Here is a 21,204-nt window from a genome sequence, read left to right as displayed (position 1 = left end):
TTGATTTAAGGAAAAACCTTAAGATGAATTCAAACATATTAGTGAGAAAATGGTGAGGGCAGTTGCCAGCATTAGTAAATTCCACTGTCTGTTACATTACTACTGATTATTCAAGAAATACACAGGTTTACCAGTGATAGTTCTTGGCTAAAAATAAGTATTTGATTCTATTGTCTTACTCTACTTCATTTACCACACAACTTCTTTTACATAACTATCCTAAAGTGTAAAGATTCTTTAGTTTCCACCCTGTACCCCTCTGAAAAACTCTTGTTGTTGAGTTAACAATTTGTGGAATAACTGATTTTTCTGTTCTTTTGTTTCTTCCTGTATACCTCTCCTTCTCCTTCTCCCTCTCCTGCTCCTTTTCTGCACACATCTGTTTGAAATGTTTGGATTTGGTGGTCAATTATAGAACACTTTTCACAGCAAACCTAGTGAAATACTGTCATTTTTAAGTTTAGGCTCATAGTTATGGCCTCAAATGATTAGACATGAAATTCTGAAGTTGATTTATAGGTGACAGGGCCTAATTCTCTGGCTCCAGGCCTGGATCCTGGTATGGCAGAAACCCATACTGGAAAAACTTACTTTTCCAAGTAGATGAGGGAGATTAATGAAGAGGATTTTCCCCCCTCAAATCCAGCTCTCAAGAGCAAGCTATTGTGCTCCTAGAAGCTGAAAATGGAATACTGGGGTTGATTATTCTTAGCACTAAATAGTGGCAGGATTTTGAATGTCGCCATAACAATAGGTAAGGCACAATAAAACCCAGGATTTAATGAAAATAAAATAAAACCTTTATGGTTTGGAAATAAATACTAAATTTCCTAGCTTAGGACAATAATTCATGGAAAATCAGTTGTGAGCCATTTAAGTAAAAAGAAAGCTAATATAACTGTTTTCTTATTGTCTAAAAAGGAAAAAAGAAATACTTTTTACATTTACCCAATAACAATATTAGGCAAAAGATCCACTAAAATAACAAAAAAAGATTAAATTAAATACGCTATAAAATCCCGGTGAATAACTTAAGTTACTAAATTATATCATAAACATTATTATTAGATATGTGTATTGATTCTATGAAAAAAAAAACCCTTGGTTTTACATCATTACCAGGTTGGGCATGCATGTGTAAATGGGCAGGAGAAAAGTGAAGCCACAGTGCATGAAAAACGTAGACGTGCAGCACACACGAGCACCCAAAAGATAAATAACAAGATGTGGTGGGAAGGAACAAGCGACTGTGAGATAAAAAAAGGAAGACACACTGAAAAAATGAGAGAGACAGACACAGAAAAAGCAGAGCATGCACACACACACACACACACACACACACACACACACAGCACAGCACAAAAAGAAGACAGAAAAGGGAGTGCTTGAAGTATTTTCATTAGTTCAACAAATATCCATATTGAATATTCTACCACAGACTTAGAGAGAGAGGATAACAGATAGGGGAAGTTCTGTAGTTGAACTTTCAATCTGGCTAATAATCAAAACTTTAGAAAAGGAAATTTAAAAAAGCTTTAGCAAAGGGCTGGAGAGATATCTTAGAAGTTAAGGCACTTGCCTGTGAAGCCTAAGAACCCAGGTTTGATCCCCCAGTACCCACATAAGCCAAATGTACCATGTGGCACACAGTTCATTTGTAAGTGGCTGGAGGCTCTGGTGTGCCCATTCTCTCTACCTCACTCTTTCTTTCTCCCTCCCCTTCCTCCTTCCTTCCTTTCTTTTTTTCTGCCTGACTTCATCCCTCCCTTCCTTCCTCCCTCCTTCACTCCCTTCCTTCTTTCTTTCTCTCTTCTTTCTATTTTTCCTTCTTTCTCTGTCTCCAATAAATAAATATTTTTAAAAACTGTAGAAAAAGTTTTGAGGACCTACTAATTACAAAATATAGGCTACCAAACCCCAATTAGTAGTATACTAGACACCAAACAAGGCAAAAGGAGGAATGAAATAGACTTCCTACTCTCTAAACATTTGCTAAAAGTACTGTTACACATATGACTGCACTATTAGCTAGTCTTGTCATTCTTTAATATTATGTACTCCCTGTGAATTTAAAATAGACCTTTCTGCTGGGGCAAGCATGATTTCCTTTTTTTAAAAAGTGTTTTATTTATTTATTTGAGAGAGAAAGAGAATGAGAGAGAGAGAGAGAGAGACAGAGAGAGAATGGGAGCACCAGGACCTCCAGCCACTGCAAATGAACTCCAGACATGTGCGCCCCCTCGTGCATTGTGGGTCCTGGACATCGAACCGGGATCCTTTGGCAAGCAAACGCCTTAACCGCTAAGCCATCTCTCCATCCCACTAGCAGGATTTATGCTGTGATTTTTAAAAAAAATTATTTGTTTTATATATATGAATATATATATATTCATATATATATAACATATATATGAATATATATATATATTCATATATATATAACATACACACACACACACACACACACACATATGACACACAGATCCATTTATCCCTGGTTGGCCATGAACTTTGTGTAGCTAAGGATGACTTTGAACTGCTAATCCCGTTGCCTCTTCCTCCAAAATGCTGAGACTACTAGCAGGAGCCACCACAGGTGAGGTCTTTAAAATTCTTTTAGATGATAAAAACATTACAAAGACATCCAGGAATAACTTTTCTTTTCTCCTTTAGAAGCCCAGGAATAAATAATAGTAAAAAAATCTCCTTGGCATGCAAAGTTGCTTGATGGCCTAATCTTTATTCATAGAGGAATTAGTCTTGATTCATTACCTGAGATATTTAAAACCCTCTCTTACTTTTTCCCTCTTTTAAGTTCAATGTTATGTTTGGCTCAGTAGGGTTTTAGTAGGAAAGAATAGTCAAAACAATAAAATCATAAGATATTCCATTTTATTCTCTCAATAAACAACTCTGCCAAAACACTTCATAAATAAATTAATATCTTCCATTTAAACCTACAATCAAACAAGCAGTCATTAGAAATATATTTTTAGCTGTAAACAAAGGCAAAATGGGGCAAATAGGACCCTATGAAACTAAAAACCTTCTGCACAGTAAAGAAAAAAAACAACACTGGGCAAAAAGAAAACATTGAAAAGAATGAAGACATAGCATGTAAAATATACAGAATGGGAGAAAATATCTGAGGCAAAAATGTGAGAGGTGCAGATATCTACAATACATAGGAAATTAAAAAAAACAGCAATGATTGTGTATGATATATTTTTAAATGCTAGAAGAGGATTTTAAATGTATTCACCACAAGGAAATGATGAATGTCTGAGGAGATAAATATATTCATTCTGAATTGAAATTTATTTAATATAAATCCATGCAGCAACACTCACGTTACCATCCATAAATATGTACAATTATTACATGTAAAAAATAACAATGTAAACCATACTTTAATTTCCACAGAAGTATATTAAAATTTATCCAAATGTGAAATTTGGTTTAATAGTATAATTTGTTTTGCCCAATATTTGCAATATACATGTAATTATCAAGACATTTTACATTCATTTTTTCTGCTGAAAGTTTGTTTTTTAATTAGGCATGTATTTTTCACTTGTAGCACATCTCATTCTGGACTAGCCACATTTCAAGTGCACCAATAGCAAAATTGAGCAAAAGCAGCTACGACAAGAAACAATAAAGATTTGGTGTGTTCTTTCCAAGCTGAGTGCATATCTTTCCCTTATTTTTAGCTCTATCAAAGATCCAATCAAATGTAAATAAAACCTAAAACTGCCTTTTGTATTCTGAGCCCTCATAATATATAATATTGTCTTTTGCAATCTGATTTGTGGCATTTTCCTTTTGGCCACAGAGAAAGTTAGCTATAGTTTTATGTTCTTGAATACAACTGTTTTTAAACAAAACATTTCCTTGTTTTAAACCATTTTTCCAACTCAGGCCCTCTGCTTAAGTTTCATGCAGACACCATCAGCATATAACTACTTCCAGTTGCCTTACAGAATGTGTGACTCCTACCTTTAGCTCCAGTCAATGATGGAACACCATAATATACATGTCTAGCTGAAGAACTTTTATAAAGCTCTCATTCACAGATCCAATGTCAGATTTCTTATTCATATATCTGGCAGTGAGGCCTGGAGATTTGTATTTTAGGGAGTACACTAGGTGAAAATGATGAACCATTCGCATCTCATCTCAGGACTGTTGATCTACTTCCCTTGGACTCATTCAACCCTGCTCACATTTATACCATTCTCTATCTTTCATTATCTTCATCCTGTCACTTTCCACTCTGATAAACAAGATCTTATTCATACATTCAACTTGATGTGTGGGGTATATAGCATAAAGCCAGTTTTGATATAAGCTTATGTTCCTAAAGCTAAAGCTCCATTGCTTTTCTAGATGAATCAGTTTGAATTGCAAATGATATGGAAATAAAAACATCCCTACAAAATTCATTAGCAGTTCAATGATAGTGAAGATTCCAGCAGGATATGTTCCCAGGTTAAATACCAGTTAGCCTGCCAGCTGGAAAGGCTAATAATGAGAATATAAAACACAAATATATTCCAGGAAACAAGAAGCATAAATTGCCAACATTCCAAGCTGTTAGTGCATTTGAATGAACGCTGTTGGCATATGTTGCTAGTTCTCATCTTGAATTTCAAATAATAATCACTTACCCTTGACCAATTTTTTCAAATCTTGTGTATTTTTTCTTTGGGTCCCCAACACTCACAATGCTTCCTGAGATAGAGGGGGGAGGAAAGGGAGAGAGGGATACAAGAAGGGAGAGAGAGAGAGAGAGAGAGAGATTGAAATTGATTGATTTTCCTTTGATAATGAAAATTATAATACCAAAGTCAATGGCAAAATCTAGACAAATATACTCACATGATTCTCTTTACAATTTATATGAAAATGTTCTCAATTTGTTTAAAAAAACACAAAGTAATAATTAATTAAAATAGAAAAAATAACCCATGATGCTTACATATAAAATTAATGTTTTAGAGACAAAAATTAATGATCACAATGTAGTATTTATAAAACATTCTCATAAAATGATATTATGGATTAGGAGAGTAAAACATCTAAGAGTGTATATTTAGGATTATCTTCTCTGAGTTGGAGTAAAGGAAGAATTACACTATAGTCAATCATGCAGGACAAGTATCTACTGAATAATTTCTGTTCATCTAGCTCTGTGTGAAGACAATTGCAGATAGGAATGGGCTTGATGAAGAAAAAGTTAGATCACAAAGTAATGAATCTCATGCTTTTCATAAAAATACAATGCCAAATATAGAATTTCATCAGTCCTTCAAATACATGACCAGCATTACTGAACTATGATTTACATACCATAAATTCACCAATTCCAAGCTTATAGATCAATGGTTTTGAGTATATTTGCAGATTTGTGAAAACATTACCACAATTTAATTTTCAAATAATCATACCCAAAAGAAACCTTGTACATGTTAGCAGTTATACTTATCATTCCTCAGCTTCCCAAAGAATCCTTGCATATTCTGTCAAAAGGGACAAGTCCAAATTCCTTAGTTGGAGAATAGAAGGTACTTTCCTATCCACCACATTGGCTCCTGTCTAACCAGTCAAAGCTATTCTTTTCTCCTGTCTATCCTTCCTACTTTAGATGTTATTAATGCTCTCACTTTCTAGTGCATAAGTCTGATTTTTTTTTTACATTCACTTTCTTCTCTAAATTATTAATTCCTAGTTTTTACCTAAATCTAAACTGAGAGCATCCTCCTTTCTAAAGTCTTATTTGATCCTTCTAGTGAGGCTTACATGCTTTTACTTGAGGGCTAGAAACGGGTCCTTTCATCCCTTTAATTTTTTTGCTCAGTGTAATTGCTTCCAGTGAACAAGTAAGTGAATATGAACAAGAAAGTATGTATTCAAATGCTATACAGTATACTGCAGACAGTACCTTATGCTAAATTTAGACTACCATCTATTCTCTACACAATATACTCTCAGGAAAATAATCAGCTAATTGTTTCATTCATGCACTATTCATCTGGTAGGGGATTTTTCATTGCTGTTATTTCTTTAAAATGGATGGCCATGTTTCACTTAGGTTAAATAAGATGTAGCTAATATATGAGATGTTATGTTTCATTTTCTCTTGGATTTCTTTGGATTGGTGTTGTCAAACTATCTGTTAAGAAGCCTGGTGAGAATTTTTAGTCATCTTTGTTTCATCTCTTACCTTCATCCTTTCCATACAATGTTTACTGAGTTTGGGTTACTGTATCTGCTTTTTTCTAGACCCCTGTTTCAACCTTCCCCTTTCTTAAGTCTGCTCCCTGTGTTGGACTCTACTCATGTTTTGCCTAGGTACTTCCAATTACTTCCAAAATAGAATTCCTGTCTCCAGCCTCTGCCCATTTCCATTCTGGCTTCACATCTCTCCCAGAGTGTTCCAAATACAGTCCTGGTCAGATTAGATGATATTCTTAGTTCAGGATATTTTGATGGGTCCCTGAAACAGGACAAATTCTTTGGCATGGAATGCAAGGCTCCTCATGATTTCCTTTTGCTTCATTCTCCATTCACACATTGTGCTCTGAACACAGCAAACTAACTGTAGATCCTGATCAGCTTGTGCTTAACAGTTTAGGAGCTATTCCTACAAGTTCAGCAAAGTCCTCCACTACCAATTCTTTATGTAAGCAGCAGGGAATAAGTTAATGTTTCTTTGCATGCACCTTCAAGTCTTTATATTATCTTATTTCTCTGGAATGTATTTTCCACATTTCTCCATTGGGAGCTTCTAGTCATGTTTTAAAATTTAGCTTAGATGTTGGATCTTCTGGGAGCTTTTCTTGATCTCTTTGAATAAAGTTAAAAACTTCATTTTTCAGCTACTACTATATCCTCTCCCCTTCCCTTTCCTCCTTCTTTCCCTTCCTCCTTATCCTCCTCCTCCTTCTTCTCTCTCATGCATTCACACAAGCTTACTTTATCTGTTCTTAATGTACCTAATGTATTATATACCTGTTTGGCATTCCTTTTTAGTCTATCTTAATGACATGTGTCAAGTCTTATTTGCTGGTAGCTTCTCAGTGCCTCTTTATGAAATACTATATAGAATATAGCAAATCCTCAGTAAATGTTGGTTGAATTAAATTAAAATAAAATTGGGTGCTTCTTTTTGTAAAAGCTCCATGGCTTAAGACAAGATGAAGAATATATTTTACTTGAGCTATATCTATAGAATGCCACCAGCTTTGTGATTTCTGAATTGCTATTCTGCTTTTCAAATTGTCTGACAGTTTTCCACACCACAAAAGCCATCTTTCTTCAAGTCAGTTATTAATGGCTAAGTACTTGGATCTTTTATAAAAATATAATGATTTTAAAGTCACTTGAAACGATAGTTTTATTATGCCATTTATAGCTTTTTTAAAAAAAGTTTTACTATGAAATTGCTGAGCAAACTCTTCCATAGACTGATCAAAAAGCAAATACGCTTTAGTTTAGCCCAAGCCACTTTCTGAACTAAGACCAATTCCAGTTGGTGAGGTTCAGTTAATGAGGCTTTATGGTAGTAAATTATTCAGCCATTATTTCCATGGTATGTGAGGTTTGAAAATAAACCTAGAAATAAATCCTTTCATAAGGATTACCAGAAGCCAACCATTTTGATGAGATTCTGTTTCTGAATTTAACTGCTATTCAATTAAAATGGCGTCCCCACACCCCCATGCCCTTCACAGTAGAGTGTTTGCTGCCATCTACTGATGCTAGGCAAGCTTACAGGAGGCCTTGTTTACAATTCCAGTCACAAGCCAAGCTTTTAAAGTGATGCATCTCATCAGATCCATCATAATTTGTTTTCATGAATTCCAACGAGGACAAGGAACACTATGGGGACAGAGCATAGTAAAAGGCAATTTAAATGTATTAAACATAGATTATTATAAGCAATAAAATTAAGGGCAAGGCATTTATTCCAGGGTGTATAGTGTTCAAAAACTGAAAATAGTGCAAGAATAGTACATTGTGAGTTCTGGTTATTTTTTTCTGTTGTACAATATAAAAATGTATAAAACTTATCAAAAAGCTAATGTGCAGGGATACTGCCTGATTTGTCTGTAAAAATGGAGCTCAGTAACGTAAATGCTTCTTGGAACTTTGGAATATTTTATCCTGTATCCTTATTTGAATTTTTCTTCTATTTAGGATATATACAGGGAATAAAAGTATTTATGTAATAGTTCTATCATTTTGCCTATAGGTCAGTTGTAATAAATCTACATGTGATGGAAAAAAATGTGAGGCAAAGCCGAGCATGGTGGCGCACGCCTTTAATCCCAGCACTCAGGAGGCAGAGGTAGGAGGATTGCCGTGAGTTCGAGGTCACCCTGTGACTCCTTCGTGAATTCCAGGTCATCTTGGGCTACAGTGAGACCCTACCTCAAAAAAAATGTGAGGCCAATCAGTGAATAAAATCAAGAGGAGGAAAATTGATAAAAGTATCATAATTTCCAACCAGAAAATTTACCTACTATAAGAAAATAATGACTTATTTTAAGTTTCAAGGTTTTAAAAATGATTAAATGCTGCTTGACTGCTGAGCTATATCCCTAGCCCTTACTCCCTTTGTTTTATTTGCAAATTATGGAGCCCTTTTTTGTTTTGAAATTCCTGTCTTTCATGAAACACAGAAGGTTAATGTTAATGTTAAATGTATAGTAATTTCAATGTTACTTTCATCTCTCCAAAAAAATATTACAATGGACCCAGTATAATGGATCAGCCCTGAGAAACGAATGAGTGTTTTTGAATTGAGATAATAAACAAACAAACAAACAAACACATTTCCTATAACAAGAAAGAAAATAGGGTTCATCTTGTAGTTTCAATGGGCAAAAAGCCAATCTATATATTCTCTCTATATATTAAGCTAAGCTGAAGTTCCAACATTAAAATATTATCCCTTTATCATAAAGAAGGTTTTGATTCCTGAGGCAAAGCTTAATAATTCTCTCAATTAATAGTGATGCTGTGAGAGTGAATTAATAAAAGGAATTTTGAGCAAAGTGTTGGAAGAGTGGAAGAAAAGGAGAATAAAGGACTGTGGGGCCTGAGAGGAGGGAAGCTGAAGATGAATTTCTTGCACTGCATAATTTTGCTGATAGTCAGCACCTTTAGAAAATGTTCACCAGTATGTAGGATCCTTTATTTTCTACAGATCCAGACAGCCCACAATGAACAAGCCAGACCCAGGCTATCTGTCTGTGTAAAACTGAAAAATGATCTGTCCATTTCAGCTATTAATGACTCTGGTCTGGCCCCTACCATCAGTATCTGTGTGTACAAGACGAATAGCCTGCTGAATCTGTGGTTTGGCCTGACCACTTCCTAGCAATCAGATCATCGAGGCGGAATAGGAGGATGACTGCATAGAAGATGCCATTTCCTCTTGCTCATGCATATAGGATCCACTTTAGTGTAGGTGACTAGCCATCTCTGTACTTCTCTGCCTCTTGCCACCTCTCCTTTACTCAGGTTTCTCTACTCCTTTTTCAAGGTCTGATGACACTCATTTCTGAGAATCTCAATAACTTCTGTATTAGCTAGTCATGGGGGCACATGCCTTTAATCCCAGAACTTGTGAGGCAGAGGTAGGGGGATTGGCGTGAGTTTGAGGCCAGCCTGGGACTGTATAGTGAATTCCAAGTTAGCCTATGCTATAGTGAGACCCTAGTGAGACCTCAAATGAAAAAAAAAATGCTCTTTGTTTCTGATTCACTCTATGTTCATTCTTATTTTGTAAAAGTTGCATAATTTTGTATTATTCTTTATTATGCTAGATATTTTTCCTACAAAACCTTTATTATATGGGTGCTAGGATTTTCTCTATTTTCAGGAGGTATTAAGACATCCTGAGGGACACAACTCAGCTGTGCAATTCAAACCTAGGTATGAGTTTTCCAAAGTTGTCCCATTGTATTGTCTCACTAAGATTTTATACTCTTTTTTTAATTTTTTTTTATTTTTCAAGGTAGGGTCTCAATCTAGCTCAGGCTGACCTGGAATTCACTATGTAGTCTCAGGGTGGTGTCGAACTCATGGAAAGCCTCTTGCCTCTGCCTCCAAGTGCTGGGACTAAATGCGTGCACCACCATACACAGCTACACTCTTAATAAAATGATAACTATTTTTTAATCACCTACCATGTGCCATGAATTTTTGATGAGGGTTTAATGCTTTTTATATGCATTAGCCTCATTATCATAATGCTATTTATTGGCACTATTATTATCTCAACATTTTTTGAGGTAGAAATCAAAGTTCAGAAAAGTTGAATAACTGTCCTAAAGTGAAACAGTAACAGTAGGCCAGTGATTTGAATTTTGTTTTTTTCTGACTTCAATCCTGTCTTCTTAACTATAAATCGATCTCCCTAAGAACCATAACATAGACAGAATTCTAAAATGTAGTTGTGATTCTTATGTCCATTTCACAGGTAAGACACTGAGGGTTGGTGGGGTTAAATGTCTTTCTAAGGTTAACTGATGTGTAAGTAGCAGAGAGAGAGCGTGCATAGAGGGGGATGATAGAGCAGAAGGTGGCATATGCAACATCCCAGCCAAGATCCACAAGGACAGCGAAAGGCTCGCAGACACAGGCCTGCTTGCTAGAGGGGATAATGAGTGTCTATTAGAGAAAAGCATCCACTTAATTCTTTTCTTTTGTTAATTCAATTAATTTATTTTTTGAGAGAAAAATAGGCAGAGAGGGAGAGAGAATGAGAGACAGAAAGAGAGAGAGAACATACCAACTCCTCCAGCAACAACAAACTCCAGATACATGCACCACCTTGTGCATCTGGCTTATGTGGATACTGGGGCAATGAACCTGGGTCCTTAGGCTTCACAGGCAAGTGCCTTAACCACTAACCAATCACTCTAGCCCTTAGTTCTTTTCAGGTTGTGTGTTTGCATGAGGGCATGTGTGTGTCCAACCATGCATGTGGAGGTGAGAGGACAACCTCAGGTATCAATCCTGACCCTCATCATTCACCTTGTTTGAGGCAAGGTCTCTGGTTGTTCACCACTGTGTTTATCAGGTTAGCTAGCCTCCCAGCTTCAAGATTCTCCTGTCTGCCTCACTTCTTGTCCAAGGGTATGCTGGGACTGCAGATGTTCATACTACAAACCAAACTGCATATGGGTTCTTGGGGTTCAAATTCTGCTCATAAGGCTGGTGCAGTCACTGCATATTTCCTCAATCCCCTCGGTTTTTAATTATAATGCAATTAAAGTTAGGTTTCTCCTCTGTCCTTTTGTGTAGTTCAGAACAGACTAAGTAGCAAGTCATGAAGATCCCAGATCCAGCACTGTCACAGTTTGCAAGCAAAACAAGATTACAGCTTAGAAAAACAGTTTCTTATTCCTCAGCTAACTTATATAAAATGTACAAATTCATTTTCATGAGAATAAATGTATTATGCTATGAAACAGATACAAGAGACATTTTGACTAATGTAATACTTTTAGATTTTAAAAGTCCAGTATAATTTCATAAGTCATGTGTACAAAACAAAGGAAGAAGTTGTGCCAATTATCTGAAAAATTGAGCTCCATTATCCTGGCAATTCTTTTATTTCTTCCTTTCATTTTCTGCACAAGTGCATGGATTATGCACAAGCAATGTGAGTAATAGCAAAAGCATAAGCTTTGAAGGCATACAGACATGAGGTCAAACTCTGGCTTTGCCACTCATTAGTTTGGTGACTTGATCTCTTAAGCTCTTTAAAGCTTACTATTTCAGTCATCTGTAAGATAACACCATTCAATCTACTGCAGGTAATTGTAGTGAAAATGTACCCTGATAATGTATGGAAAGGGGCCACTCAGAAAGTGTTCATTATGTGAGAGTTATTAGGGTTGTTAGTACAGCAAACGTTTGGCACTACCACTGGAAGCATACCTAATCATGTACAGAAAGTTTGTTTGCTAAGGCCTAGCAATTCTAGTTCACAGACAGCTCCAACACAGGCCTTTGTCTTACAAATGCTTCTAACTCAGAGGCCTCACCTGCAGCACTGTGGATATTGGGGCTGAATGTATTCTGCTGTGAAAGCCAAGCATGGGGTATCCTCTGCATGGTGCAACATTCAGCAGTATCCCTAGACTCTTGCACTAGATGCTAGTAGCCCAGTCTGATTTGTAGCATTGAAAATATTTCCACATATAGTCAAACATCTCCTGGAGGGCAGAGTGGCCTTATCACCACCTCCACAGAGCCTCCCTGTGGCATATGGCTAAAATTGCTCTCTCCTTTTTGTCCAGTCTTTTATGTAAAAATAGAGAAAGAAGGCACAGATAGCCTCTTATTTTCTAATTGTTGCGTGCCATTAAAGATGATTGTTTCTCGGGCTGGAGAGATGGCTTAGTGGTTAAGCTCTTGCCTGTGAAGCCTAAGGACCCCGGTTCAAGGCTTGATTCTCCAGGTCCCATGTTAGCCAGATGCACAAGGGGCGCATGCATCTGGATTTCGTTTGCAGTGGCTGGAGGCCCTGGCGCGCCCATTCTCACTCTCTATCTCTATCTGCCTCTTTCTTTCTCTATCACTCTCAAATAAATAAATAAAAAATGAACAAAAAAATTAAAAAAAAAGATGATTGTTTCTTGATGATAGGGTCTTTTCTATAAACACCTTGAAGAAGCATTTGGTTGCTCAATTTTTTGATTCACCCACTCAACAATTATTTGTGAGGTGTCTTTATGTGACAAGTACTTACCAGAAGTGAGTGAGTGAAAGACATAGTTAAGCTGGCGCAGAACAGTATGAGTTTTACAATGATAATATTGCTAAAGGTAGAGAGGATTGGGAGAGGCAAAGTAGCCTTTTCAAAGATGGGAATTTTGATCCAAGTCTTGCAAGATGAATAGAAGTTAGTGAAACTGAGTGTATTGATTTTAATACCTAACAATTTTGTATGAGTCTAATAAATATGATTTACATACCTTTTACTCTTTTCAGCACAGAACACATTTCTTTGTTTTTTAAATTAATTTATTTATTTGCAAGCACAGAAAGACAGAGTGAGAGTGAGTGCACCAAGGACTCTAGCCTCTGCAAATGAACTCGATGCATGTGCCACTTTATGCATCTGTCTTTATGTGCCTACTACAGAATCAAACCAGGGTCTTTAGGTTTTGCAGGCAAGCACATTAAACACTGAACCTTTTCTACAGCAAGAACATATTTCTTAGTCTTGATTCTTGAGAGTTTTGTCAAACTGAGTCAACAAGTATGTGTATACAAGCATATGTACTAGAGATACCATGGAAGAAACCGTTAGCATTGGCTGGTTCTGACTCCCTTCCCACAGAGAGAATCTCCTAAGTTAAAGGGAAAGTCTATATTATTCGTGGTTAAAATTTTGATTGACTATATTGGACTTTGATGTTGAACTTTTTTGTACTCATGAATGGCCTTTGGGTTATGCTCACAAAATAATCTATTAGATTCTTTAATCATTTTCAGCTTTGCAATCTTTTTTTGTTCTTTGAGAGAGTTTCATGTAGGCAAGACTACCTATTACTCACAATGTAGTCAAAGATGATTTTGAACTCCTGAGCCTTCTGTCTCCATCTCCCTCCTGAGTGGTGAGATTCCAGTCATATGATACAACTCCCAATTTATATGGTGCTTGGGATTAAACCTAGGTCTTCGTGCATGCTAAGCAAGTATTCTACCAACTGAACTATATCCTCAGTCCTTGGCTATTTAACTTAATTTGGATACTGCTTAATATGTTTCCCAGATTTTGATCTTAATAGTTTCATTTAAAGTAAAAAAAAAAAAAAGTTTCTGTCAGATTAAGAGTGTGAGGGAGAGACTGACCAGGTATATATACATTACATCCTAAATTCTTGTCATGTGATTGCAGGGATAATGGAGTCCATACAAGCAGATTCAAACTCCTTAAAGATGAACTCTCATTCTAGTTTGTTTATGAGAAACCCTTTAATAAAGTAAGCAATGATAGCAAAAAAAAGAAAAGAAAGAAAGAAAGAAAGAAAGAAAGAAAGAAAGAAAGAAAGAAAGAAAGAAAGAAAGAAAGGAAGAAAGAAAAAAGCAACTTACTTAGCTTCTCCAGGATCTCCTCATCTGTCATCTTGGATTTTTTCCTTTGTCGGTCTGTATTCCTGTATAAAGTACTAGAATTGGCATTCTCGGCAGAAGGTGGTGTGACTTCTTTATTTGGTGCTGCTGGCGAAGCAATGGATTCCACCACAGAGCGAGTATAGATCTAAAAGACAAAAATAAAAAATAAAATAAATGGAAAAAACAACAAATTTCACAATTAAAACAGCAGGCCAGTGGGGCAACCTAACATGAAGGTATTGTTGTTACAATTACTTTTAAGACAACTGGTTGTCTATTAAAGAATATTAAGCACTTTCATGTACTCTAAAAGATCTTGGGAACCATTCATTTTAAGCCCCTATGCCTGACCCTGCTCATTCTGGTCTTGATGCCTCTGCCTATGTAATTCTTCCTATCTGTTTGATGTGAAATTCTCTCCCTACTTTCATTTATATAGTTTTATAATTTAGTAATTGTTATTTTGGGGTATTATCACCCAATTATCTAATGTTATAACCTTGTCCCATCAAATTGTAACCCCCAAACCAGGCTCATATCTAATGTGCTAATTCTGACACTGGAGGCAACACTCAATAGGTACTATTCGATTAACAATATTCTGTTTACAGTCCATATTACATCCTTTTCATTTTGTTTTGTTTTCATGATATAGGGTCTCACTATATAGCTTAGGCGGGCCTCCAACTTGTAATTCTTTTGTCTCAATCTTCCAAACAATGAGAATAAATGTGTATGGCACAACATCTAGCACAAAAGACATCTTTAAAATCATTTGGAAATATTCACTTATGGCTTACTGATTTTGTATGCTCTGGTCTTGGTGCAATAACTGGTGGGGGTTCATTGTCATCTTCCTCTTCCTCCTCTTCTTCATCTTCTTCTTCAGATACAGGAGGAGCCAAAGGAGGCTCAGAGGCTGTTTTTGTACTCTTAGGACAAAAATATTAAAGACCACATATTACTTTCTTACCGTTTTTCTTCAGAAATGAGAAAACAGGAATGTGTAAACATTTAGGGATATGAGAGAACTACATCTTTTACAAACGATCAGAACAATCTACAATTTGGTGACCAAGACAAATTCACTTTCAGAGATAAATTAATGTCATGGTGGAAAGGACTTTGAAGTTTATATATTTTTTTTTATTTTTCACAGAACTAAAAATTAGTGTATTATTCACTTAATATTTTAAAGACCAATGTTTTTTATGAAATCAGTAAATACATAAAAATCAAATTGACACTAATGCTTTGACGAGGTACTGAGTAGATCATAAATGTACTGCTTGATGGAGTTTGGCAATCTGAAAAAATTCTGCCTAATGATCAAATCATGAACATGAATGTCCAACTACCAATACTAATAGCAAGCAAACCAGTAAATGAGTCTTCCTTATTCCTCCTTCTATAAAGAATCACTCTGTAGTAGACATGAAACTTCAAGGAATACTTATCTAAATGAACAATAGGCACATATTGATACTGGGAACTTAAAATATCATTAGTTTAACATAGGATATATTGTAATACCACAGTATGCCCCCAGATAATGCATACCTGATATAAAAAATGCAAAATATTTCATTAATGTTTTTATATTGAGATGTTGAATGATAGTATTTTTAATATACAGACTTAAATAAATCATTAAATTAATTTCCTTTTACTTTGTGCATTTTAAATGTACCTACTAGAATAAACTTTTATATGTGGCTTATATTGTATTTCTATTGGGAAATTCTATACTTAAATTTTTTCTTTGTATATTTTTATATTTATGTCATTGGGTGTACTTCCCAAAGAGTTCCTATAATAAATTTTCATTTCCTTGGGAACAGAGCTCCTAAGACATTTATAACTTCTATTAAAAATGTGTCACATTGAAGGACCTAAGTCTGTGGTAAAATATTCAATATGGATTTTCTATAATCTTGTGACTACCCACAGTGGAGTAATAAGGTTTAATCATCTATTAAATGAGGCAGCAGCAAGATTTATTTATTGGTAGGAGGATACAATAGAATTCAAACTAAATATTTGAGAGAATATTTGAGTGCCCTGGTATATGCTCGGTGGTTTAGAGAATAAAAACTGCTAGACATGATTTCTCTTGTATGCATCTATATTTCTAAAATTTTGTTTAAAATTTTGTTTAAAATGCAGGGTTAATAATTCCATTCTGTTGGGAGTTTATCCCAAGCACATGCATTATAGAAGAAACCCACATGATTTTAATGTACACTGAGGGAAAAGAACCACTAATCTGGATGAACAAAAGAAACCAGTACTGCAAATCAATGAGAAGCTTTCTATCATTGCAGACTCAATTTTTTTTTCTTCTTTTTGTATAGAGTATGTGTGCTGTAGGCACATGTGTGAGCAAATGCATGCACCCAGTGCATGAGGAAAACATCAGATGTTCTCTTCTGTCAATCATCTCTACATTTACTTGAGAAGGAGTCTCTCCCTCAATCTGCAACTTGCCATTTTTTGTCAGTGAGCCCTAGTGATACTCCTGTCTGTGAGGCCCCCTTCTTTCTCCTCTGAAAAACTGAGGTTATAGGTGTGCATGACCACACTCTACTTTTTCTGTGTGTGCTGGGAAATCAGGCAGCTGCAGATTCATTCAGGTCCTCATGCATAAGTAGTAGGCCTTCTTAACCATAAGCAATCTCCACAGCCTGACATCCAATTTCTTTATATATATATATCACAAAATTTGTATTACTGAGTTGTACTGTCTACTTGGAATAAAAGCTCAGGATTCTAAATTTATCATTTCATTATAAACAATGCAATTCAAGTAGAACACTCAAAAATTAAATACAAATTAAAGATGAAGAGTCTGAAGAGTATTTAGAATACAATACAGCAGTATCAAAAGAGTGAGAAGCAGCCAGGTGTGGTGGCACACCCCTTTAATCCCAGCACTCGGGAGGCAGAGGTAGGAGGATAGCTGTGAGTTCGAGGCCACCCTGAGACTACATAGAAAATTCCAGGTTAGCCTGAGCTCAAGTGAGACGCTACCTCGAAAAACAAACACAAAAACAAACAAAAAAAGAGTGAGAAGTAAAGAAGATGGGAGATGGGAGGTGTCTCCATTTTCAATATTCATTACAAAGCCATTTAAAGAATACAACAGTGCTTCAATTTTAACACCTTCCAAGGCTACCAAAGAATACTCTATCTTATGATACAAATATAGGCTGTATGTAAAGTAGTGAGTACTGATAGGTCAGCTTCTGTAGAGTAATCAGGTCTACTCAGGACACACAGTATGAAGTGCAATCTCTCTAGACTCATAATACAGTGCAAGGTGAATAGTTTATTCCTAAGGGACAGAGTTTCAATGAAGTGAGCCTAACCAAACTTAAGGGTCCAGTTCAATTAATTCAGCCATCAGGAACCTAGGCTTGATCAAGCAGTTTACTTAGTCTATCTGTACTTGAAAGCCCTGTCAGCCCTTCAGACTCAAACTGTCAATAGGAAACACAACATCTTCCAAAACAATTCTGTTTCTCCAAGATCTTCATCTTTTTAACCACCCACATATTATTTTAAAGATATAATTATCTTTTTAAATGTTTTATTAGCATATACTTTGCAAGATAAAAGGTTTCAATGACATTTTCACACATGTGTAACATATGTATTGCTCACATTCATGGTCCCATCACTCTCTTTTCCTTCTCACCCATTTCCACTAATCTCCTTTCTTTTCCCAAACAGTCTCCCTTCTACTTTCATGTCTTTAATTTTTAAATCTAGATACATCTTAGGAGAGAAAACATGATGTTTATCTCTCTTTGATAACATTATTATTTTTCTTTCTTTCTTATTTTTTTTTTTCCTGAGGTAATGTTTCACTCTAGCTCAGGCTGACCTGGAATTCACCATGTAATCTCAGGGTGGCCTTGAACTCATGGCGATCCTCCTACCTCTTCCTCCCATGTGCTGGGATTAAAGGCGTGTGCCACCATACCCAGCTGATCACATTATTTTTTTCAAGGTCCAAACAATATCTTGAGTCAGAAGCACTACCACTGCACATGAGGTCAACCAAACAATAATGCAAACATTTTTAGAATTTGAATCTAATGTTCCTCCTATTGCCCCTTTTTCTGGCCTTATGCTTGCATTGCTTTTCCAGATAGCCATCTATCATCTAGTCTCACCTTCTGTTTATTTATTTATTTATATTTATGAGAGAGAAATAGGGAGAGAGAGAGAAAATATGTGTGCCAGGGTTTCTAGCACCTGCATGCAATCTCCATACACATATGCCACCTCATACATCTGGCTTTTACATGGATATTGGGGAACTGAACCTAGGTCCTTTGGTTTCACAGGCAATCACCTTAACTGCTAAGTCATCTCTCCATCCCATCACCTTCTGTTCTTATTTTCCAGCCCTTATTTTCCCTTATTTGTTGTGAATGCCCACCTTCATCTTCACAGATCAAAATCTCTTCTCATCTTCAACATCAAGCTTAAATGTCATCATATATATATATATATATATATATATATATATATATATATATATATATATATATATATATCATAATCCAAATGAGTACCTAGTGCTTATTTAGCATGAAGCAATGAAGCATTTAGAATAAATATTTGGAGACAAGACCTGTCTTCCCTTTCCCTCTCTCCCTAAATGGAATCTCTTTCCCCTGAATAAACAAAAAAAATCTGTTTTAAAAGATTTTATTTCTAAAACCTAGTTTTCAGTATGAAACTAGATTTTAGTCAGCCTTCTCCTTAGCAGACTCTCTTTTTCTATTGCTCACTCTTCTCTCCATCTTCTTCATAAATCTACTTCTGCTTTGTTTAAAAACATACCTGGGGCTTGGAGAGATGGCTTAGCTGTTAAGGCACTTGCCTATAAAGCCTAAGGACCCAGGTTTGATGTCCTAGTACCCAAGTAAGCCAGATGCACAAAGTAGCCCATGTATCTAGAGTTCATTTGCAATGGCTAGAAGCCCTGGAAAACCCATATTTTTTTCTCTCTCTCTCATAAATAAAATTAACTAAGTAAATAAGTGAAAACACGCCTGGATTCCACATCTAATGCTGAATGAATGCTTATCATGGGAAACAATAATCAATGTCTCACTCACCGAAGGATGTGCTGCTATGTATCCATGTGCACTTTTATCTGAAATGTTAAAATAAAGAAGTTATCTTTGTTTTATGAATCTGCATGCCTTTGGCCAGAAGTCAATTTAACATTAAATAGATATTATGACAAATAACACACTTTTTTTTTCCTAAAATAGATTGCACCATGATATCCTTACTATGTTCTCAGCAAGACATTTTACAAACCTCAATGAAGGTTTCCATTAAACCTCACAGATATGGAGGAGTAGCAAAAAACCTCTTCTTGATTATTGTGAGTTTATACATCTATACAAATATCCTGGATTTATCCTCCTTTCTCTTTGCCCTCTTCCATTTTCTACTTTTCCATCCCCTCCCTCCAGATTCTCATCTTTTCCTCCTTTCTACCTTTGATTCAGCCAATTTCAACACTAGTTGTTCTAGTAAGATTTGGCAATAATCCATATACTGTTGAGTTGTAGGAGTTCTTAGGAGTTCATCTTTATAAGTGCAGAGAAATTGGCACTTAAAAATAAGATTGCTAAATAGCAATAAACAACAAACTGAGAAAATGAAGAGTGTTAATGGCTACATGGAAATGATTTGCTACATGTATTAAGTTTTGGTTACCTATGGTTCTAACTTGGAGTCCAGCTCCTGATTTCTTCATATAAGGCATTGTTTTATGCACCACTTGGATAGGCATTCCTCATGGAGAGCTGACTATTTTCAATAGTTCTCAAAGGCTTTCTCTTCAAGTTTTCAACAAGGTGGGTAGATAAAAATCTACTCATATCGAAAAGTCCCATTTTGCGTATGAATTGCCATATGTCTTCAAATTTGATCACTTTTAGCCTTCCCAGTGCATCTTTGCAACATTCCAAGAAAGCATTTAACCCCTTCTTCCATACTAAATCCAGTATCAATTGATAGGAGCACTTTGTAGCTGGAGTACCAATGATTGCTAGCATGCTCTTTTCTATGTTAAATGAATTAGTCTAGAGAAATGATTCAGACCTTTTTTTTTTTTTCAAAAAATCAAATTATCAAACAAATTAAATATTTACACACTAGAAAATGCAGTTACAATTTGGTAGCAACTTAACGATTTCAATCTCCATAAACAGCAAGGCATGATTTCACCCCCTCATTTTGTGATCAAATCAAAATAAACTGATAATCACAGCATTTGTTCCATACCTTCACTGTAGAAATCAAAATGGCCTGGATCTCCATGACCTCGTAGAGCCTGGAACTACCTCCATGAGACCAGTATAATAGGAGGAAAATGTGATGACATCAAAATAAAAAAGAGATTGATTGAGAGAGGGAGGGTATACGACGGAGAGTGGAGTAGTGAAAGGGAAAGTGAGGGGTGAGGGAAGTATGGTTTATTGTCTATAATTATGGAATTTGTCAATAATAAAAAAATAAAGTGAAAAAATACAAAACTGGGAAAAAAAAGAAATCAATAAACCAAAGGGCAAAATAAATTCCCAGAAAACATGGCTTCTAATGCCAACCTCAAATTTCAACTCACCCATTGGTTTACTTATGCTGAATCCACTTCCTGAAACTACTAGGACTGACAAGACTTGACTGGTTCTGAGATTGAAAGGAAATCATTTACCACCTTTGATAGCACAGAATACCTCTTACCTCCTGATGTGAAACTCATGTATTTCTGGTTGTTGACAGTTTCTTTGGAATCATAGAATTTGAGAACATCTAGAACAGCTTGTGGGTTCTTCTTCTGTTCCAGTTTTGTTATGTTGGAGGTTTGGAGTAATCGTGCCCATTGTTCAGGGATTCCCTGTGGACAACCAAAGGGAAAGAATGGCGGCTCAGCACATTCGTCAGTTGCATGCTCAGGTTCCAGTAAAGTTCTTCACCAAGAAGCCCATGCTACCTGTAGGATTACACTTGGGAAACTGAAGTTACATT

The 21,204-nt window shown here is 35.9% G+C and overlaps 1 protein-coding gene across 9 annotated transcripts in view; it reads right to left on the bottom strand.

Annotated features, from left to right (window-relative positions):
- The window catches only part of Pak3 (p21 (RAC1) activated kinase 3), a 268,737-nt gene that overhangs the window by 46,411 nt on the left and 201,122 nt on the right, over nt 1-21,204 (bottom strand). For all 9 annotated transcript variants that reach the window (XM_045140431.1, XM_045140432.1, XM_004659125.2 and 6 more), the window contains 5 exons: nt 20,920-21,073; nt 19,278-19,315; nt 14,946-15,077; nt 14,125-14,290; nt 4,671-4,734 (listed from right to left, as the gene is read on the bottom strand). In XM_045140431.1, coding sequence (XP_044996366.1) covers nt 4,671-4,734; nt 14,125-14,290; nt 14,946-15,077; nt 19,278-19,315; nt 20,920-21,073 — 554 coding nt within the window. The remainder of the gene's footprint in view (nt 1-4,670; nt 4,735-14,124; nt 14,291-14,945; nt 15,078-19,277; nt 19,316-20,919; nt 21,074-21,204) is intronic.

This window comes from Jaculus jaculus, chromosome X, assembly GCF_020740685.1.
Source record: "Jaculus jaculus isolate mJacJac1 chromosome X, mJacJac1.mat.Y.cur, whole genome shotgun sequence".
Lineage (NCBI taxonomy): Eukaryota > Metazoa > Chordata > Mammalia > Rodentia > Dipodidae > Jaculus > Jaculus jaculus.
Note: the sequence above shows the minus strand (reverse complement) of the source record. Positions and strands in the feature narration are given on the sequence as shown.